A 23,355-nucleotide genomic window follows, 5' to 3' on the forward strand; every position below is an offset into this window, starting at 1 on the left:
AACTCAGAAATCCGCCTGCCTCTGCCTCCCGAGTGCTGGCATTAAAGGCGTGCGCCACCACGCCCAGCACCTGCAGCGTTCTTTTGGTGATTAGTTCACCAGTCTAAACTCTCCACAGAAGAAATCGGAACAAATGCGTAAGGATGCTTACGTACATTCACTTGGGTGTTTACGGGGAAGCTCCCCTCCTTGTTTGGAGACCTTAAGCAGAGCCGTGTATGGATCAGGTATGCAGAATGTCTTTCTTGATGAATGTTGGAAGGTGCTTCTTTTCAGGAGTTTGTAATGCAGATTACAGCAGACATGAAGAGTCAACACTTTAATACCAATGCACACCTTACGGTTCCTGGCAAGTCTTTCTACTGATAACTCTATTTTTTCCCGTCACGCATTTTTTTCCCCTTTAACTTAAAGTTAGTGTTGCTTCATAGCCAAATTAAATACATTGGCAAATAGCTAAAAATTAATCATGTATCAGATCAATACAAGCATACTTCAGTTTTATATAGATAGTTTCTGGCTGATGAGACACAAAATGGTTATCAACTTTTCTCTGAACATTTATTTTAGAGTTTATGACAGGAGTAACAGAGGAGATGGGCTCCCGGTAAGTCTACTGGTCTGAAGGGATCCTTGAGACTTGACATACTCCACTGCTCCACTAGAGGGGTTCCTTCCAGCAGAGACAGATGCTCTGAGAGCAGCAGGAAATCCTGCCTAGGACATTGCTAGTCCCTTGAGAGGAAATTGAAACTAACCTCCTAGATTTTAGGTAGGATTTTTTTTCTTCTATAGGTGCTAACATTAAAGCCTCATAGAACAGAGAATGTTAGACAGTAAACCAGGGTGTGTATGTTTTAAACCCATAGTATTTGAAGGAAACGGGTTTGTGAAGTTGCTTAGGTGAAATGAGTTTTTAAAAGCCTGGTAAGGGGTTTTGAAATACCCTTTAGCTTGGCTAGGGAGAGAAGCAGGACTGGAGGCTGAAGCGAGCGGCCTTGCGCACAGTCACATGGGGGCTCTAAATTCCACAGAAAGCAAAGCGCTGCTCTCACCTCCCGTTGTCAAATATAGTAAAGCCTTATCTTTAAATAGATATTCTATTTGCTACTGATTTTTTTTTCTACTTGACTTTTAAAATCTGTTAAAATATGCAGAACTCACTCTGGATACTAGTCTCGGCTTTACTGTGCTCAGCAGTAATTGTATGTATGTGGAAATACCCACATCAGGGTTTAGTGTCCTTGAGGGACAGAGGCCGGGCAAGATAGGATCTGTGTGTGCAGCTCACAAGCAGACGTCCTAGAATGCCCACAGTAGTTACCTCGGCAGGGCTTCCCCCAAAGGCTTTTAGCTAAGTCTTCAGTGCTCATTTGGAATTGGAATCTTAAAAATATTTGAGGTCAGCAGCTTGGTGTTGTAGAAGGCAGGGCTCAGGAAATTCAAAGATGAAGCTCTAGTGCATGTGTGGGAGGGGAAACCTAAGCTAAAATCTATGCTATGGCTTGTTTCTAAATCTAACAGTTAGCGTTGAAAATTGGAGTGTAAACAGAAATGGTGTTAGTGGATCTTCCCATGATTTTCCACTCTAGTTGAGCCAACATCTCAGTCTTTAGCCCAAAATCATATTTGATATCAGCAACATATGGTTTCCATCACAAAGTAGCTGCTCATCTTGTCAGCCCAGCACCCGGTCTGCCATCTTTCTGGCGGGGCGGGGCGGGGCGGGGCGGGGTGGGGTGGGGTGGGGTGAGATTGGCCAGGCTCTGTGATCTTCCTCAGTGGTTCCTCTTTAACCCTTTCATTTTCATGCTGCAGTCAGTCTGCTGCGATAGTCTTCCTTGGCACTGTTGTCATTAGCAGTACACATTGGCATGGCCTGTGTACACTTGTGTTCCAGGCCAGTAACAGGTTCATCCTGATTCCACCCCCACAGCCCCACCTCCCAGATGCTGAGCACCCAGACTTTCTCTTCCTTTCCTTGTTCTTTTCCTTCATATTGGCTCTTTTTAGTAGCCAAACTTAAGAGTTTTATACACCAGACTGAATAATTACACTTTTTAAAAAAACAGTAATTATCAATACACATCTCATTCCATGCCACTTTTAAATTCATGTTAATGAGCTCTGTCGTCTCCTGCACAAGACTGACAGCCAGTTTTGAAGTTCTGCCATCTTTTTACAACTTGCTGCCTAGACTCTGCCTGCCTCTCCCAGAGCACTGTTCTCAAGACCTCTTGCTCTGTAGCATTCCAGAGCCTGGCTCTGCCCACTCTGCTGTGAGCAAGGATAAGAAGCTCCCAGCAGCAGCAGGGTGGCCAGCATGGTGGTTGGTTTTCTGAGTACAACTTTCCCCCTTGCTATCCTGTCTCTCAGTAACAAGTTAAAGAGCCTGTGCAGCATCTTGGCATGTGAGCAGGATGGCCCTGCTGAGGATTGGCACCCACACACATTGAGGGGGGTGGGTCCTCTCAGTGCAGAGCACTAGCCCCGAGAGAACTCAGCAAACCCCTCTTGACCTCCTCCCAGGAGCTGGCTCACCTGGCTCACCTGGCTCAGGGCTGTCCTCAGAGGGGGTCTTGATCGTACCTAAATCATTTCTTTCATTACCACTGCAGGTTGACGTCTTGGCCTCAGAGGATGAATCGGCCTTTGGACTCAAGGTGTGTGGCCTGGTGTGGTTTATCACGCAGGACTTTGCTGCTCTAATCAGACACCAGTGGTTAGCAAAAACACCTGTTTAAATTATCATTTAGGCTGTGATTAAGATTAAACTTTGGGTATAAGAAACTACAGAACCCAGAGTTTTGTGTAGTGGTGATTGGCTTCAACCTTTGCCCTGGAGCAAGGTTTCCTGACATCCTGCCTCGTTGCCAAAACCCATTTTGGGAACTGACTAGATGCAACCACTGACTGCTAGCTACCACACTGCATGGCTGATGGCTCCTGCTTTGCAGACTTATTGATTCCTCGTTCTCACTTGGTCTCTCCACTACTGAACTAAAACCCGGCTTCTTCCCGGGAGCCCACGCCTGGCAAAGGCCTGTGAACAGGCGCAGTCCATGCTAGATGCCTGCTGTTAGCGATGCATTGGGAGGGCAGAGTGCACAGGCGCAGAGCAAAGGGAAGTCTTTCTAGATGGCTGGACCCTGAGCTGGGTTCTGAAGGTCTGGATTATACAGAGACCTCACAGGAGAAAGGAAGGAAGGACTGCTACTTTGGGTCAGGAGGGCTGTGGAAAGCCTTTTCATCTCATATATGTACATGAGGAGCCACACTGGAGCAGCCTGAGTTCGTTGCCAGGGGTCTGAGGTGTAGAGTAGGTGCCATTGAGGTGGGTGGGAACCTGCAAGCATGTGCTGGGCTATGCTTACCTGACTCTTTCCTGCTCTGCACCTTCACAATCACATTCAAAGCTGGTGTATTTGTGTGACCTGCCAGTCGGTGTACTTACGGGCTTATGGTTATGCTAATAAGGTGAGGTGACTACCCCATCACACTATTCAGGGCGATAAACTCACTAAGATTGTGCATCACAATGAAAAAGAAAATACAAATTTATACCTAATACATATATATGCTATAAGTTTATGTGTTAAAAGCTTAATGTGTTTTTATATTTCATGTTATAAATTACTAAATATTATAATTCTGAGCACAATTAATTCAGTATTTATAATATTTAACACAAGACCGTCGTCTTCTGAATCTTTGGTTTTGTATTTAATTCCCAGCACGCATGCAGAATATTCACTGCATAGTTAATAAACTTGTGATCTTATCTCTAGAACCCACTGTATTTTTAACTGCAGTAAAAGGATGGGGGATTAGTGAGCCAGCATCTCTGGTACACCACCCACTGGCTGGTCGCTTGCAGTCTGGAGTGTGTGGAACTAGTCCAGTCACATTACGTTTATAGCCCTAAATTTCATTTATAAGAACCTTTTCCTAATAAACTGTCCAGATCTGCAGAGTGTTTTAGACGCTTTGTATTTTTGCAGATCTATAGGACTTGTAAAAGTTTTAAAAGACTTTTGTTTTTTAAAAAAAAAAAATGTTTTCTGGAGTTCCGCTTGAAACTGTGCCTCACTGTTTAGGAAATGTAGATACTCAGCGTCAGTCACAATCGACAGGCCTTCCTGTTATAATGGCTGAGAAGAGTGAAGACGACTGCCTCACTTGTAGGTAGCTCGTTTGTACTGTCTCTGCGAGGACATAGCCCCCTCCGAGTCCACAGCAGTGTCTGACCCACATACATCTGGTTTTTCTTTTCTTTTTCTTTCTTTGTTACTTTATTTCATTTTTTTTAAGTATTCACCACTTATTGTATTATTCCCTTAGTGTAGGCCAAACTAAAACCTGTAAGCTTCATATTAGTTCAGATGACTTACAGTCAGTGTCACTGGACAAGGTCTCAACTGTGTGGACACCCAGAGATAAGAAATGTTTGCGTCTGAATATGATGACTAATACCTGGGAAAACCATATAAAACTAACCCGATTGTTAGGACTGACTGGAAATTCATATCTTCAGGTCTTCTTGTGGCACACAGCTTACTTGTGCTTACGTGTTACCATCACATGAATGCTGCTATATTGCTTACCAAGGCTCATCTCAAAGAGAACTCAAAGGCTCGAGACACTTTGGGGGTGGGGAGTGTCACAGAGTTCCAAACTTTTAAGTAATTTCAGATTTCTTAAGGTTTTCATTTTTATTTGTATAATTAAGATGGTTAATTAATTTTTAATTGTGGGTATTTTTGCAAACAAGCTTCACAGTGAATAGAAATGCCTTACTAATAAGTCATGGGCCACACCTGTCTTCACTAGTGGAGGGAAACTGTGATGTGACCTAGGGACAGCTTTGATCAAACTGACTTAATCATAGTAACCAACGTATAGTTGTACAGGATCCCAGTCCCAGGGCAGCCGACGCGGCTGGCTACTGTTTCACATGGCTACTGTGTCTTCTGTGTCATCGACGAATAAAGTAAAGTGGCCAGTAATACTGAATTGATGGGTCAGCTGACCACATATCCACAGACACAGACACACCACACACCTCTCTCTAAATAACCAATAAATAAATTAGTATCAATGCATACTAATACAAGAGTAAGCTTATTGTGCAGATGGTGAAATGAACAGGAAACAGGAAGCAGTGTGATTGAGGCTGTCATGGTACCTCACATGGTGTTTGGCTACTTTACTCCATCTCGTTATAGCTATGGCTTTCCTCTGACTTGCCCTCCTTGGGGGAGAGGTTTGCACAGTCTTCTGTGAAGCTTGGAGTGTGTTTCAGGATGCATCCTACATGATGTACACCTGCCTGCGCTCTCTGGATTTCCCACCCCCCCGCTCTTCCAGGACCGACCTTCTGTAGTCTCCAGTGTTAATACTGCTGCCCATGCAGGATACTGTTTTCTGATCTCCCTGCATCACATAAGCCTTTCCTGGAAAGTGAACAAGACTCGAGGAGTCTGTGCTATCATTAATTTCTTCTCGGTTCTCTATCGTTCCTAGTACTTGATGTGTGCGTGCACACACAAACACTGTTCCTCCTTACCACTTTGCTTTTTATATTATTTTGGCAGTAATTTTTAGTACTTGTTTGGGGCACCTAAAATTGATTGCTATGAAATACAAAAGGCCAAGTAAGTTAAAGTAATAGGGTTTTCGAGTAAATCCTGAGTGTGATTAGTTCCATGTGTGGCTCTTTATGCACATCTGGTTGAATAGATGTGAGAAAAGACGATGGCCTCTAAGGTCAAAGTGGCTATCTTACATCCACTTAAGAGACCCAAAGCATGCCATCCCCTCTGTCTCCTTCTGAGCCCCCTCCTTCCTAAATTCTTCTAGACTCTGTGTTCCTTCCCTGTACCTCAGTCACGTCTGAGGCCCAGCCCCCTCCTCCTGTCCTCTCTTCCATGCGCTACTGTGGTATTTGCTTCCTGTGGGTCTGCACCGTTACCGCCTTCAGCACTCATCTGGAATTTCTTCCTTTCACTGTCGTTTGTGCAGAAGAGCCGGCATGATGAGGGAGGCCTGGCCCAGTTAGGTCGTGTGGCCTTTTGTTCCCAGCAAGAGTGTTCACTTAGAGACTTCATTTTCTCTGTTCATTGGCTCGCATGGGTAACAGTAAATGTGTGTTAATGATTGCTCAAGAGGTCCGATTGTGTAATGGTTGTGATTTTCAGTCTCAGGACTGAAAGCCTTGTCAGGGTTGGCCTAGCGCTGATTCATTCCTGTCTCACTGCCTGCCCGTTCTGTGGGTCAGTATGGAGTGTGGTGGTTTTCACTTGCGCCTCAGAGCCACTAAAGCGAAGACTGCCCACTGGGTGTTTGCTGGGTGAGGATAGTAGACCTGAGCGCTGGCTGCTTGTGGTTTGTCTTCATTTAAATAAATACATGTGTTAGTCAAGTTCTGCAGTATTATTCATTGACCTCGCAGGGCTGCGTTCTCCTGCCCTCCATTCACAGAGCTATCTGTGTCTCTGCATCTTTTGTGTTTCTGTGGGGATGCAGGGAACAACCTCAATGGAATCTGCTCCCCGAATTCTGCAAAACAGAATGGGGTTCCACCTTTATCTAAAAGTTACAAAGAACAAAGAGATTAATCTGTAAAATGTCACCAAACAGAAGTGAACTTTAGCTTGTTTTTCAAAATAAGGTATGTTTAATTGTGAAAATCTGTGTAGGCTAGCGATTATATTTGTCCACAATTTAAGTCATATTTGGGTTTATCTCAGCCTGGTCATTATAAACTATTCTGAAATAATCTATATTTCACATCCTTCATATACAAGCAGATGTTATGACAGAATACATAAATGTCACAGGTGAGGATAAAACAGCAATGACACCAGCAACCAATGAGAATAGGGTGAAGTTATTGTGCCAATTCACATCAAAGGCATCTGGCTAGAACTCACGAGACGTCCTTTGCTTTCCAGTCTTTCTGGGTTTTAAGCATCTTAGAAGGACTTGTCTGCACTCAGTGTACAAGTTGGACATTAGATCTATGAATTAATCACATATGTAGCCATGCAAATTCAAATTAATACAATTTAACTAAAATTAAATATCCCTTGAGTTTGGCCAGCAACACTTCAGTAGCTCGCCTGCTAATGGTGGCCATAGAGAGCACAGCCATGCTCAGTGAGTGCTATGAGCCAACTTACTCCCAAAGTAAAGGACACAGTTCACTTCTGTGACACTTTGCCATAATGTATTTCACAGAAGTAGCTAATGGCTGGCCGTGAGGAGGTAAGTAGAGGATAACAGACTCCACAGTCGGCGCGTGATGCAGGCAAGTAGAGTGGATGTTGCATCAGCCATGAAACACAAGCATGTCCATGCCAGCTGGACAAACATTGTGTCTCATGGGCCACCCTCACAGTGTTGCTGGTTTAGAGTAAAATTCTGGGTATTGTTGCATCTAATTGCAAAGTGTACCAGCTTGTTAAAGACAGATGTCCATTCACCTTTCTTTGAAGTTACTTTAGTACCGATTCTTCCACACCCTTGCTGTCCTCCCAAGATGAGCTTTGTAATGAGTTTCCTGAATAACTCTGTGTATGTGACGGTAGCTCCGACAGAGGAGCGTTTAAAGTAACAGTGCCCTTGAAATCAAGCCATAAGCTCTTTTACATGTCTTACACGTTCACAGGACTCAGTAGGAGGGGATGGCTTTGGTGTTTTTAATTTAACTGAAATGCTGACATCTGTTAGAAATTCTTACGGATACAGAGGACCAAGTTTCCTCCCTGTTGCTTGGCCATTGAGCTTAATTTAAAGTGATAAATGTATGAGTCCTTTCTTCTGCCATCTGCTGGTGGCTGAGACACTCACAGCTTGAGTCTCGGCTAAAGCTGCATTCCTGGTTTGGAGGGTGGTTTGTTTACACTCCCCTGCAGGGTTTGATGCAGTGCTGCTCACTGGGCTTCATCTCTTGTTAGGGGCTATCTCACTTTTCAACTCTGCCTTTATAGGAAGGCATGAATGTAAAATGTAGAAAAAACACAAATTCTGAAAGCCAACTTATTTGAAATTCAGAGGGTAAGAGACATACTTGTTAGAAAATGTTAGAAAGTGGACCAAGGGCAACTTATCCCCACTTGAACATTGCCAATACATCAGCTGAGAAAACAACTAAAAAAAATACCATAGGGCTAGAGAGATGGCTCAGCAGTTAAGCTCACTGACTGCTCTTCCAAAGGTCCTGAGTTCAAATCCCAGCAACCACATGGTGGCTCACAACCATTTGTAATGAAATCTGAATTCCTATTCTGGAGTGTCTGAAGATAACTACAGTGTACTCACATATAATAAATAAATAAACCTTCAGAAAATAAATAAATAAATACCATTAAAAAAAAAAAACTAAGTCTCAGCTAAGTGACATAAGATGTTTTGATTTTAATTTTTGAAACAAGGTCTCACAAGGTAGCCCTGGCTATGTAGACCAAGCTAGCCTTGACCTTTCCCTGGCTGTGTAGACCAGGCTGGCCTTGATTGCAGGCCTTCTTTCTGCCTCTGCCTCCCAAGTGCTGGGATGACACTGTCTGGTAAGTCTTGAGGGACACCATGAGGGAATGTCTGAAAGACCTTAGACCTAATTTCGGGATTTGTATTACGTACGGAGTAAAGAGTTTTGCCTGCTAACTCACAATAAAGACTACTTGTCTAGGAGTTCAGCTCTCTCTGTCTGTCTCTGTCTATTTCTCCTCACCCCAAAGACATCTTATTCAATAAAGTCAGGCAAGGCATTTTAAGAGAGAACAGTATAGGAATTTCATTTTCTGCCACCCCTGTCTACTTTCCAAATTTCTTAAAAGCTGCCTTGACTGATTCTAGAGTCTTGCTCAGTTATTTTTTCCCTCTCAGAGAAGAGTAACCGAAAATATTATTCTGAATTTTTCCACCATGAAGGCCGAGAGGTCAAGCCTCTGACCTGTGCCCTCTCTAGTAACAAAGGCAGGCAAGAACCCACATCCCTAATCCCAAGTTCTTAGCTCTTGGTTCTCCAAATTGAGAATCTTTACATTAAACTGCACCTTAGAATTGTCAGTTGTCCGGTGTTGGTAATTTGGCATGCTACACCTAGTGTATTAAGCCTCCCTCCCATCTACGGTTTCGAGCCAGCAAACAGTGGAATGATTCTTAAATTGTTCATCCCAGATGTGTGTGCAGTTTTGAAGTACTGGGGCGTCACCAGTTGTGTGCAGGGTTGGAATGGCAGGAAACTACCCAGTAGATGGCTCGGGTTAGTAAAGGTGTATGCTGTTTCTAGACTATCTATCCACAACATGCAAGAAGTCAGAGCTAGCTTGACCAAGTGGTTCTTGTGTGTTGTAAATTCCCTTTCTCAGAGGATTTTCTTTCCCGGTCCGGTAGGTGGCAGGCATTTGATATACCTATCCTGAGTCTCCTGGGTACCATGATGCAAGTGCGCCTTTGACCAATGATGCTGACACACAGAGTAAGCAGAGGCCGCCATGGCACAGAGCAGTTCATGCCTAGGAATTCTATGTGCTTTCAGGCACTGAGGCTCTCAAAGGAGGTCTTTTCATGGGGGGCGGGGGGGGGGGGCAGTGGTGGAGGTAGGCCTATCCCTCATGTAGTTAGAGGCAGCAAACAGTGGACCGACTCTGGCTTTCCCTGGGGACATGATCTTGGCAGTATGTTTTGAGGGCTTGATTTTCTAGTAACAATAAAAACATGTATCTTCTGTCACACTTATTCGTTGGTCTTATACAATTGGGGGTGGGTTTCAGTGGAGAGGTGTCTAATAGCATTGCTATAACCATGTCAGTTATATCACCAGGCTGCTTACTGTGTTGCTAGGCAGAAGAAAGGGACGATCCTGGAGAAGATGGGAGCCAATATTGTGCATCTTTGAGCTTCTCTCCAGTACCAAGCTGAAACCAGCTGTTTTCTATGGTGAAGGCCGTTCTCCTCCCTTCCCCGTGACTGCAGTTTGGCTTCTTCCCAAGCTGTGTCAGTTTTTCAAGTCAGTTGAGAATGTCAAAGTGGCTGGTGTTGAAAGAGCCAATATGTTGGAAAATCCTTGAAGCCAAGTTGAACAGTAACATGAATTAAAGACTATATTAGTGGACGGTTTTAAAGTCAAATTTGAGCAGGGTTAGGAATGACTTATTGAATTAATAATGTGCCTCTGATCAATCCTTATAAAAATTATTCCCAAATATGAAAAAATTAGCATTTTAAGTATTGCATCCTATGGGGGTCCACTTCGAACATAGGCCAGTAAAGTTCTTGAAGCAATAATACAGAGAAAGCATTTTATAATGAACATAAAAGTATTTGAGAAAGTGAGAAAAGGTCTGGGGACTATCTCTTTACCTGAGTCTGCTTTAATGCTTTTTAGCAGTTGGCTTTTCCGTCTTGTGCGATTACTGTGGTGTGTTCATGCTGGACTGTGTCACAGACTGGTGTTTGGAAACTGGCAACTCTGAAACAGAAGTGACGAGTGAGCCCTGCTCACCTTGTTGTCATCTGTGTGCATTTCACTGAGATCTGGTACATCTCGGCCACCATTGTTAGAATTGTTATGAAAGCCAGGGTATATCTCCTTGTGGGCCAAGACACAACATTACACTCCGTACCCGCCATGTACTGCCAGCTCAGGTGTGGTCTTCCTGTGTGCTGTTCACTTTGCTGTTGGCTGTGTGAGAGTTTAGATCTGGACTGTGAATGAGGAACGTGTTGAAGGGCAGAGACATCCTGACATGGCTGGGCTTGGCATCCTTGTGGCTCAGTTCATTAAACTGTATGGAAACTCTGTCTTGTCCCTGAAGCTACGTTCTGCTGTTTAAATCAATGGCCTGAGTGCTCCCTAGCAAGAGTGCTCCCTAGCAAGTCATGTCCTTTCTTTAAAAGCTCAAGTTCCCCCACCTCTCCTGCAAGGGAATGTCCATTCCAGAATTGCTTCTGCTGCTTGTCATGGGGAAGGGGAGAGAAATGAAATAGTGAACACATACACATTATTAAATGAGAATTAAATATAGCTTTGCCTGAGTAGTCTGTACGAGACATGGTATATTTTGGCAAGTGTTCTGAAGACAGTGAAACTTCTCAGAGCTTGTATGGATGGGTTGTATGACTGTGTTTACTGTGCCTTCGTTTGTTCCTTTCCACCAAGCATCCTCGTGGCTTCCCTCTCCCAAGTTCAACCCCTAACAGAGGTAGAGCTTCTTTACTCGTCTGAGTGTGTGAGCAGTGGCTAATGGTGAGAATCTTAGGGAGTTATTTCCTATGCCCCTGCAAGAATAACAGCAGTCGTCAGACTTAAGGCATATCTACCCATCATAAATCAGCCGTCTGGGAAGAAACTGAGGAATCCTGATACTCAGAGGCCTGTGGTTCTGACAACAATAACCTTTATAGAAATTAGGCTCAGCCGGAACCCAAAACACCTGCTGACATCACTCTCTCGACGTAGGTTTTGCTTTCTGATCAGCTATGGAAACGTTTCCCGTATGCAGTGTAACGCACACGCATTTTCTTGTGTACAGAGGATGCATTGGAGAACTTGACCTCCCCAAAGGGTAAGCGCTGAAAGGAAGGAAATGGAGAGCTGCCAGGCTTGTTGGCTGGAGTCACGGACAAGAGCAAGGCCTGTCTGAACTGCCACTCAGTTTTTATTCTGAGCATTTGCAGGGCTGGTGATTAGAGTGGCTTTCGCCCAATTATGCTGTGATTATTCTGCTGCACTGTAATTGACTGGGGAGATATGCTAATACCTGTCATTTGGGATGATAAAAGATGAGCGGAGGACGCAATGCATTATTTAGCTGGCTGTGTGATAGATGAGGGATGCGCAGAGTGCTTTAATTGCTGAGAAGAGAGGTTAAGCTGAACGAACGGATGAATTAGAAATGAGTTTTTTTATGGCTTGTGGAAAAGTGAAATAAAGGAAATTGTGCCTTAAACTAAGGCAGCAACTAGAAATGAACACAGGCGCTGGGGTCTTCCAGCATCTTGCTTTATCAATTCAAACGCAAATAAAAGTGTAGTTTAGAGCTCAGTAAATAATCAGCAGAGTGAGGGTAGACAAGCCATTCTGTTAAGCAGAGACAATTGTAGAATCATCTTTACCTTAGATGGTGACATTGGTGATTTGTGAACCCTTAAATCTACAGTTTCAGCTCCTGCTAAGGGAATATGCAGGGTTTCTGGATTCAAATCTTTCGACGCGAATGTATAAGGCTCAAAGCACATACATTCTATATGCCTATTTCTGAATTGATGCAGGCCAGGAGACACGAAGAATGAATGTCTATAATGCCAAGAGAACGTAATAATATAATTAGTGAGAGTGTACAGACAGAGTCGGGGCACTCGGTGGTGTGTCTCATGAGCCAGTTAGGTATTGGCATTTTCTGGAAACACAGGAAAGAGCGTAATTTCCTTTTTCATGCTGTTTCCCATTGTCACATCCACGGTAGTCTTCTGCCCACATTTCTCAACAGTATTTAAACGTATTATCTTGGTGCCTTCATGGTTATTCATACAATGTTGGTGTTTGCTTTGTTATAGTCATGTTCAGTTAATAGAAAATGATGTGGCAGACGCAGCCTGAGCAGCAGTTTGCAGAAGAGGGTGGTTCACAATGAAGACAGGCCTTGCACACGCTGGCTTCCAGGCAAATCGTGTAACACACCAAACAACAGTGTATGAAAATGTCCCCACCCCACACGAAACTGCAGTTTGAACTTGTGGATGAGTCAGAGGGAATATGGGACGGGAGGGTGGGGGCACACTCTGGTTTTCTGTGAAATGAAGGTGGTGAAGGTTTGTCCATGGTTGAATTCTCTCCAGCCAGCCAAGCATCACTGTGTGCCGACTCAGCAGCACTGAGCGAGAGCTCGCTTTAAACCCAGCTCCGAGGTGTGCATGGGCTTCTGTATGGGAACATCCGAAAGACAGTGCTGCATTCTGCAGACAGATTGAAGGTTTCTGGGTGGTTACCTGCCTCCCATGTAGTTGGCACCCCTCTCCCTCCCCCTCCCTCCCTCCCTTCCTTCCCCTCTCCCTCCCCCTCCCTCCCTCCCTCCCTCCCTTGTTATTGTCACTTGCTTGTTTGTTTTGTTTTTCACATTTGATCAGGAACAACGTAAAACTTCAACCTGGATACTTTCTATCTGTCGATTCTACAGTGGACTCTTGTAGCTCCAGAACAGAGCATTGTGAGCATAGAAGACATAAAGGAAATCAACATTTGCATAGCCTCAGGGAATTTAGGATTAAATGAACAGAGCTGCAGTGAACAGCAATTTATACCAAAAAATGAAAACTTGACTTGTACCTAATGAAAGTGCCACATTTCAGAAAGCAAGCATCACAGCTGCCCTGGGAATCGGGACGAGTGTTCCAAATTGACTGTTCTTCCCAGTCAGTAACCTGCTTCCTGTTGTACTCAAAAGAAATCCAAGCTGCTCAGGTGGCCTCCCCTCCTTCCTCTCCCCACTCAGGAACTATCAAAGGCTGCAACCTTGTGCCTGGATCTTTCCCAGTTTTTCTCTTTAAATTTGGACTTTTTTGAGTTCTCTCCCAAACAATTTACTTTGTTTTATGGTGGGGGAAAAATAAAAAAAACCTCATGTTCTCTGGCTTTTGTTGTTTTGTTTTATTTTGTTTTGTTTTTGTTTTTCGAGACAGGGTTTCTCTGTGTAGCCCTGGCTGTCCTGGAACTCACTCTGTAGACCAGGCTGGCCTCGAACTCAGAAATCTGCCTGTCTCTGCCTCCCAAGTGCTGGGATTAAAGGTGTACACCACCACCGCTTGCTTGTTGGCTTGTTGGTTGTTAGATGTAGCATGTCTCACTATAAATTTGGTTTATGGTTAAAGAACTGTATGTCAGAAACTGCACATTGTTGCCATTCCTTGTGTCAGACTAAGTTCTGTCCTTTCAGAAATGCTGGGCCACGATACAGGTGTGTAACCAGAAGCATCCTAAGCCCAGTGTTGTCCTTCTCTTCAGCATCACTGACGAGCTGATCAGTTAGAGGTGATTGCTGTTCAGTTGGGCTTGTTTTTAGCAGTTCTAGGCTAAGAGAAATAGTTGATTCTTAATATGTGGATATATTACTCTGTACAATCTCATGTTAATATTTGAAGCTAGCTAGCGTCAGTGACCATGAGGAGTTAAGCAGCCCATTTTGGCCGTGTCACAAACTGGGAACTGGGTCTCATGGAGATGATGCTAACCAGGGAGCGCGGCTCAGCTGAGGCTGCTGCCTCTCCTGAGTAAGTGGTCCCTGCTGAATGGAGAACGGGCTGGAGTAGAGTGGACCACGGAAAGAGGAAGAAGCACCCGGCCTGTGCCTCCCTGCAGGAGACCCCAGGTGTGGTGCTGTGTGGCCAGGTGCCTAAAGCAATTCTAACAAGGCATTGCTGCTTTGTGGCAGCATCAGACACATTAGCACAGTACCTGCATCCTCTGCTCAGGGTCTCGAAAAGAAGCTCTAATAGGACTTGAGGTTGGCAGAATTCACCTGCGCATGGCTGTCATTCTGAAGCTCTCAATTTCTTGTGGGAGGTCAGGTACAGTTCGTACTCAGTTCTTGGAGGAGATCTGCAGGTCTCTGCCACTTGGCAGCATTTCCTGGTCCACAAGATTTGCTTCATGTCCCACCCATATCGTATAAAGCTTTCCCTTGATCAACCAGGCCCACCCTGGACAATATGCTATTGTTAATTAAGAATAAACTGATTAGTGCCTTAGTTACATAAGTTCTACCCAGCTCTGTCCATGTAAGCCTCTGGAAGGGAAGTTTTTACACAGACCTCTGTGTAGTGCTTCTGCTGGCCCATGGTGCTCCGAGGTTCTGCTCTCAGTGCTGCCATCCACAGGCACTGATGACTTCGGTCTCTTCTTACAGTGCCTATGTTTGCTGAGCTCTGGACTCTGCATTTCTGGCCAGGGGTAAAAAAAAAAAAAGTCTGCTTAGCCCTAGAGCAATGGCTCACACCCTGTGGGTCTTGACCCCTTTGGGGGATGCACATCAGATATTTACATTACAATTCATAACAGTAATAAAACTACAGCTGTGAAGTAGCAATGATAGAATGTTATGACATAGCACTGAGGATCTGTAGTAAAGGGTCGCAACATCAGGAAGGTTGAGAACCACTGCCAGGGAGACTTGAGATGCTGTGGAGGAAAAAAAAAAACTATTTATTTATTTATTATATGTAAGTACACTGTAGCTGTCTTCAGACACACCAGAAGAGGGTGTCAGATCTCATTATTGTGAGCCACCATGTGGTTGCTGGGAATTGAACTCAGGACCTCTGAAAAAGCAGTCAGTGCTCCTAACCCCTGAGCCATCCATCTCACCAGCCCAAGAAAACCTTCTTCCTTTCTTTCCTCTCTCTCTCTCTTCCCCTCTCCCCTTCTCTCCCCCCACCCCTTTAAATCATTATTTTGATTTTTGGTTTTGATTACTCATTTTGGGGGTGTAAAAAGAGAAACTTAATAAAATTTACTTTTTAAAACATTCTATGTGATTAGTAATATAATCTATAAGTTTTGTGACTAGACCCCCACATATAGTACTATATATACATTTTATATGTATATAATTTGAACTATGTTTTTGTGTTCTTAAAGCCCAAGGTTACTGTTCCTCATAAGATTCTGGGCTGAGATGTGACAAATTTACTTCAGCTAGCGTTTGGTTCCTTCCACAGTACCCTCCAGGAAAACTGTATATTTTAAATAGGATTTCTATGTACTTGATTTTAGTCCTTCTGAAGAATCCACAGAGCCGAAGGGGTAACTAGGAAGACTGGAGACTGGTCTAATGATATTTTTTAATTACTCATATTTGGAAGAATGTATCAAAATGTAAATGTAGTAGTTACTACACGTGACTCTCAAATCAAAAGAAAAGCTTAGAGCCAGGGATGGTGGCACACGCCTTTAATCCCAGCACTCGGGAGGCAGGGACAGGCGGATTTCTGAGTTCGAGGCCAGCCTGGTCTACAGAGTGAGTTTCAGGACAGCCAGGGCTACACAAAGAAACCCTGTCTCGAAAAAAACAAAGAAAAGAAAGGAAAAGCTTAGGGGGTTGGCTGCAGACAGGGCCCAGACACAAATGGCCGACTCATACTGGACTCGCATGGATGGGCTTTGACTTCTAAATGAACTTCTAATGTCAGCATATACTGTTTTTCTTTTATTCCCCCACCCCCGCCCCAGAACTTTTTGAGCTTTGATGGTACATTTTATAGATCTAACCCTCTCTGTGAGTCTGCAGTTATAAGATGAGGACTGTGGTCTGGCCAGCTGGCTGCTAGTTCCCCTGAAGACCGAGTCCCTGCTTCCCAAACTCACCATCCTCACCCTGGGCTCTCGCCTGCTCAGTCACACATCTGCTCAGTTCAGATGGCTTACCTCTGCAGCAGCGTGGTCATCAGACACTCCCTCAGCCAACCGTGCTCGGCTTTCTACTGCCTGTGCCTTCTAAGGTGACCCTAGGTGATGCTCAGAAAGAGCAAGCACCATGCTCAAGGGGCACAGCCTGTTGCTGGGGTGCCATGCTTTCACTGCTGGGAACACTAGGGCAAGGTGTGGCTTGAGCTGATTGCAGTGCAGTTCCAACAGTGGCACCAGGCCAGCTGTTACAGAGTCCCTGTGATTCTGAACGTGCTAGGAGAATACACAGTGTGGCCCAGGCAGGGAGGCATTGAAGGGCTCTGACCTTTGACCTTTGAGGCCAAAGTCTCACCAGCAGGAGGAATGAAGATAGAAACTCTATGGCAGACCAAGAGGATGGGCGTGTGGCTTTGGTGTTTCAGTAAGATGCTGACCAAAGGTGCCTCGGTGATGAAATGAGTCTCAAAAGTCTAGCCGTTTTTTCCTCTGTCTGTCCTGTGTGCTGTGTACAGGACACAGGCGACTGTGCAGGTGATCAGCCTTTTAGGAACAAAGGAGAAACCTGGCAGCTGTATTTAGCTTTGGATGAAGAATCAACTAAGCTGGGTCATTGCTTTTTTTCCTACAGGGCTGATGTAGAAACACATTTGTGCACCTAGTGAATTCATCTATAAATCTCTGTGGGCTGTAGAGAGTATGAGGTTTCTTAAGGATGGAGTTAACTTCTTAATGGGAACAGGTTAAAGAATGGTTTTGTCTGTTGCAGACATTTTCTGGGACTAGCTGATGCGATATTTAATTTCCGTCAGTGAAACAGGCCCTTTGAACAGGGATGGGCTTTGGATGACCAGCAAGACTCCTAGTGTCCCTTTATTCCTTAACCTCCCAGTTCTGCTGCAGGCTTGAGCAGCAGCCGGAAGCCCCTGCTGGAGACAGATGGCTACAGCAGTACGGGGTGGTGTGCCCATGGCTGCAGTGGTAGAGGTCTTATGCCCAGGGGCTGTTGAAGACCAGCAATCCTGCTTCTGTCCTCATGGCTCCAGGCTCACAGAACATGTTCTAGTTCAAATGAGATAGCCTTGGCTTGAGGGAGAGAGGCTGCCACCGTTCACTTGGGTATGGTGCTTAATCAACATCTGCACCACTGATCACACCAGAGTCCGTCCTTTCCAAGAGAGTTAGTTCTGTGGGCAGCGCATCAAGAGGAAGTGTATTCCTGGCAGGGCACTTGAGCTCCTAATTACCAGATTCCTGGCTTAATTGCAATTACCTGGACACCCATACAGGGTGAACTTTTGGGAAAGAATATAATTAGTGAAGCAAGAACTTTGCTGCCAGCTCCCTGTCTAGATACCAACACTAAACAGCCTGATATGTCTGTCTGTGCCTGTGCAGACTGCCTGTCAGCACTAGAGCCCTTCCTTAAAATAAAGCCTGGGAGCACATCACAAACAACGATACTACTGCAGGGTGCTTAGGTTTTGTGTACAGGGGTGTGTGTGTGTGTGTGTTAGGAATTAGTAATTATCTAGAAGAAAAATAATTGCCAAATAGTGTATTTTCTGGGCACAAACATTCAATGTCCTTGGATGAGTAACTGTAAAATCCCAAGGTCTGCATGCAGAAGAAAATGGCTACAGTGCTCAGCTTTCCCCATTCGATACTTTAAAGATAAAATCAACCCCCCAAAACCTTTAACCTAATTTACAAATGCAGATTTAGATTTTTCTTAAAATAATTTTGAAGTCTGGGAGCTGAAGAGATGGGTCACTGGTTAAAGAGCACTCACTATTTTTCCAGAAGACCCAGGTTCACTCCCCATACTCAATCATCTGTAATCCCAGTTTCCAGGGATCCAGTGTCCTCCTCTGACCTCAGTGTGTACTGCATACCTGTGGCGTAGGCACATACGTGTAGTCACATCAAGTCTGTTTAAGACAAGGTTTTTAGCTGTATAGTTCTAACTGTCCTGGAGCATGGTGAATAGACAAGGCTGGCCTCGAACTCAGACATCTGCCTTCCTTGGTCGTCCAGAGCTGGGATTGAAGGTTTACACTGCTGCCACCACCACCCCAGCCTAAAACTTTAAGAGGCTTTTTTTTAGGTCCATGAGGAGCAAATGTGAAATATCCCTGTTCCCTGACCGTCACGTTCGCGAGGCCCAGCATGCAGTTTCAGTGCAGCCTCAGCACGTGGAGGGCCTGAGCGTCTGCTTGTGGTTTGTCTTACATGGCTTTGATTTGGTCCTTGGTCCCCTGCCACTTTCCTTGCTTTTTAGCTCCTCTGAGCTCTGTCCTTCCTTTCCATCTCAGTAAATTCCTTGTCCACCCCAAGGTTAATTTTGTCAGTCTATGGTTAGTTAACTCACAAATGATCTTTGATAGCTTCTTCCCTGTGGAGTTTCTGGTCCTTTCCTTGCACCCTTCTTAAGACATTGGGGTGGCGGTCTCTGCGCCCACTTTCACCCCATATGCATAGGCTCTGTGTGGACTGGCTGCCTGTGAAACTACTCACACCATTCCCTCAAGTGGGACATCTTGTCATTCCTTCCTGTCCTTTGATAGTAATAAGAACATCTAGTTGAGTGACTTTCCTGCATTTAATTGGTTTTTTATTTAAACTATAGTAAGTTAGAAAGGATGCTGTCTAGAGCCTGGGTCCACCTGAATGCATCTTTGTCAGCTGTTGGATAGTTGCCGCTCACAGCTGTAGAATTGCACATGGCATCAATAGCATGCAATACTGCACAGCCCAGTGAAGATGGCCTGCCTCGCTCAGAGAGCACCTCTAAGGGCCTTGCTGCTACGGTTGTATTACGGTTGCTTCCCTCTTTGTCAGATCTGCAAGGTAACTGTGGCAGGTGATAATCTCACACCTTGCAGGCAAAAGACATCTGAGGCGAGTGGATCCTGGTGCTCACGGGTGGTGAGAGGAGGCCTAGTTCTTTTTTTTTTTTTTTAATTATTTGACAGAACATTTTATCTATTTATTTATTTATTTATTTATTTATTATATGTAAGTACACTGTAGCTGTCTTCAGACACTCCAGAAGAGGGCGCCAGATCTCGTTACGGATGGTTGTGAGCCACCATGTGGTTGCTGGGATTTGAACTCTGGACCTTCGGAAGAGCAGTCGGGTGCTCTTACCCACTGAGCCATCTCACCAGCCCGGCCTAGTTCTTAATGACTTTGCCCATCAGAACATTACCAGATTTGGGGCAAATTGACTTTCAGAGAAATACTGAGTAGAATTTTAACGTGATTCCAAGTACCACATAGCACATACTTCCACTAAAAATTATTTTTTGTCAGGCCAAAGAGGTGGCTTTCAGTTCAGAACCCTAGCACTCGCTTCTCTTGCAGAGGCCCGGCCTCAGTTCCTAGTATGCACGTGCTCTCCACAGCCACTTGTGACGCCAGGACTAGGGATCTGCACCCTTCTTACTTTGTGACCTCTAGGCACACAAGTGACACATCAGACATACATGCCAGCCAGATACCCATGCACATAGAATAAGTTTAGAAGATTGTCTTTTTCTCTGAAATACAGATTTAATGGGATCCAGTATCTTACTGGATTATCCCAATCTATATACAGTTTATACTCAGGGTCAGTCCTTAAATGGTGGGCAGATGGGCTCTAGCTCAGCCCTGCAGGACTTACCACAGCTTTTGGGTTTATGAGGTCTAATTAAGGGTAACTTAGGGGTGTGTCTCTGTCTGCTGCAGTCTTCCTGTCCCGTGGTATAGTGGGGAAGTGCTGGTTATGGAAGGGACAGCATGGTAAGTTTTGGCAGCAGCTAGTATGCAGGCTTGTCAGAGGAAAAGTGAAATAATAAATGCTGAAGAGAGCTCAGGTGAGCTGCCACGTGGGGAGATCTGCAGTATTCAGCAAAGCCCCAGTGCCAAATCTGGATCCCCACAAACAAAGATTTCACACCTGAGGCCTTGCTGTCAGCTGCTGTGAGCCACTTGGTTTCCGCCTCTAACTGCCGTTCTCCTGGGTTTACTTGGGAACTTGTGTGTTTGTAGAATGAGAAATGACTGTGCCAGGCATCTGTTAACCAAACGGTGTAGTGTAGAGTATGCTTTAAAGATCTGAATGAGCCTGGGATGTGTCCAGATGGACGGCTCTGACCCTGTGCTTTGAGGAATATTTGGAGTATCTCACATGCTGGCTTTTTTCCTCCCTTAAAAGTATTCTTAGACTCTAACAAGTGCCGAGACAGGTCAGCTCTGGTTCAGGTTGAACGAGCTGCCAGTCATCCTCTTTATGCCCTTGTGAAATATGTGGTGCTGGGGAAAGGGAGGGAGGGAATTAGCATTTACTGAACAAGTAAATACTGGACCCTGTGCCAAGTACTTGCCACACACTGTGTGCGTGAGTGCGTGAGTGCAGGCGTGATTGTGCGCGCACCAGAGGTTGGTGACTTATTCTTTTATGACAGGGTTTCTCCCTGAAGCTGAAACTCATCAATTTAGCGAGGCTTGCTGGCCGGTCAGTTCCAGGGGCCATCCTGCCTCTGCACTCCCTTCCCCAGCACTGGGTTCCAGACAGATGCTGCTAGGGTTTTCATGGGTGCTAGAGGCAGAATTGACTTAGCAGACAAGTATCTGAATTGCCAGAGTCAGACCTGAAGCTCCTGTGATGGTACTTTGTTATAAGCCAATCTTCCTGGGTTTGTTTATGATGGTTGTTTACAGATTTACTGCTCGTTTGTACTCCTGATAATCTAGTTCTTGTTACAACTTCCAAATGGCTTGAGTGTTACCTGGGAGGATTTCACTTCTGCGTTGTTTGCCACAGGGTAGCATTACTTTAGCAAATGGCCATAAGCCAGGAGCTGGCTCTCTACGCGGCTCACAAAGTGATTACCAGTAGACTGTGCTGGGGGAGCCCGCTCTGGTGATTAAGTACCTTCAGGTTCTCAAATTGAGTTAACCTCTGGGACAGCCAAGCACCTTTGCTTCATCAGTGGAGTGCCACAAAGCAGGCTCAAAGGTGTTACCATTACCACTGCTGTCCCCAGAACCTTGGGCTTCTTTCTAGGCTAATCAGCCTTTATTGGAATGAAGCAGTTCCCCTTGATAGGCCAGTGAGTTCATTTGTCTGATGGGGAAGCTGGCTTGTCTCCTTAAAGCACCTACACACACGGTAATAATTATTCACCATGGTTGTTTTAGTAATAACAGATGCCCTAAAAGAGACCACTCTCTTTTTTTAAATTTTGTATTGAAAATCAGTTTTTCAGGAGTTGAAAATCACCAAGTATTTTTAATATTGAGAATTCAAAGCTATTTTTCTCAGAAAACTTGTTGAGATCTATCTATTGTGATTTTTTTTAAGTTTATTCATTGTATTTGTATCTTGGGTATTTTATCTGCATTCATATCTGTGCACCAAGTGTGTGCCATGCCATCAGAGGCCGGAAGGAAAGGTGTCAGGTCTCTTGGAGCTGGAGTTTCATGTGAGCTGCCATGTGGGTGCTGGGAATTGAACCTGGGTCCTCTGGAAGAGCAGCCCTGGCTTTTAACCCTCTAGCCCACTGAGCCATGGCTCCAGCTCCCAGATGGACAGCTCCATTTGTAACTTCAAAGAACAAAAGGTAATTTTCAGAGGCTACACTGTTTTGTGTCGATACATAAATGGTTTTCTTGACATTTCTTCTAGTTGTGAATAGATTGTTTGTCACGGTGAACATTGAAGACTTTTGTCTTCCGTTTCATACTTTCAAGCCTTCTCTTTCCCCTGTAGCCTGGGCTAGTGCCTATAAAGTGGGAAATTCACCACGCTCGCTTCTGAAGAGAAAGTAAACTTGACCTGGTTTCTTTGGTTGTTTTTGGTTTTAAAGCTAGAAGTATTCTGGCCCTGAATATTATTGATTCTGTACTTAAGACAGTATCATCCTCTGTGTGTGTTACTGTTAAAGACTTTCATTTTAAATTTTTAAAAGTTCTTTAACAATGTATCAAGCTCAGTTGTGTAACCCTTGATTTAACAAGCATGTTGGTGTTTGAACCAGAACAGGTAAACGAGCCCTGCTGAGAAGTCGTTAGTGGGTTGGAATACTTGTGGCCATGGGGTCAGGGGTCAAGTCATTCTGTGCCCTTAAGGACATCTGTTGGAGTTGGAGTCATTGCTGTTTTGAAAGCAAGGCTTGTGATTTTCAAGTCAATGCTCAGGAGCAGTGTGTTTTAATGCTAGAGTGTAGGGCTGGCAGTCCGTAGGGGGAGGAAGCCACCTGCTTAGTTGTGCTGCCCTTGCCTCCAAGGCTCTGGCAATAGAGCCCAGGCTGGCCTCCCTCCTACAGAGTCATTTCTTTAAATGTAAGTATTATGCAGGCATAACAAATGCAGGCTCTGTACAAATTGTAGTATTTAGCTTGGTACATTGTCTCAAAATGCACACAGTTGTGCAGTCTGTTCAGTCCACCAGCAGCAGCTCAGTGCCTGCCTGACCCATTCTCTGGCGTCCCAGCCAGCCACGCTGGTCCTACCGTGGGAACAGTCGGATTCTGCTCATCAGCATGTTAACAGTTTTTGTGGAAAAAGGCCACAAAACTTGCGGAACTTGTATCAGCATTCATTCAAATGAAATTTTAATGACTCAATAGTTTTTGCATTGAAAACCAATTCTTAATAGTTTAAAAAGAATGCAGAAAGGAGAAATAACATTTTCTTTAATTTTTTGCCTTTCTGTTCTTTTTTAGCATTTATTTATTTACTTATTTATTTAGTTTATATGAGTGCTTTATCTGCATGTACTCCTGCATGCAAGAAGAGGGCATCAGATGGCTGTGAGCCACCATGTGGTTGCTGGGAATTGAACTCAGGACCTCTGGAAGAGCAGCCAGTGCACTTAACCACTGAGCCTTCTTTTTAGCCCTCTATTCGTTTTGTTGTTGTTGTTGTTTTTAATTAGTTTTCATTTTACTTATTTGTGTGATGGA

General features: G+C 44.6%; 1 protein-coding gene across 2 annotated transcripts in view; it reads left to right on the forward strand.

Moving 5' to 3' along the window:
* Nucleotides 1–23,355, forward strand: part of Arid1b (AT-rich interaction domain 1B) — a 350,213-nt gene that overhangs the window by 209,215 nt on the left and 117,643 nt on the right. Inside the window, exon 5 of one of the 2 annotated variants that reach the window (XM_029471378.1) lies at nucleotides 2,619–2,663. The exons of the other annotated variant lie outside the window; for it this stretch is intronic. Within the exon in view, the coding sequence (XP_029327238.1) occupies nucleotides 2,619–2,663 (45 nt within the window). The remainder of the gene's footprint in view (nucleotides 1–2,618; nucleotides 2,664–23,355) is intronic. 2 annotated transcript variants of the gene reach the window in all.

This window comes from Mus caroli, chromosome 17 (assembly GCF_900094665.2).
Source record: "Mus caroli chromosome 17, CAROLI_EIJ_v1.1, whole genome shotgun sequence".
NCBI lineage: Eukaryota > Metazoa > Chordata > Mammalia > Rodentia > Muridae > Mus > Mus caroli.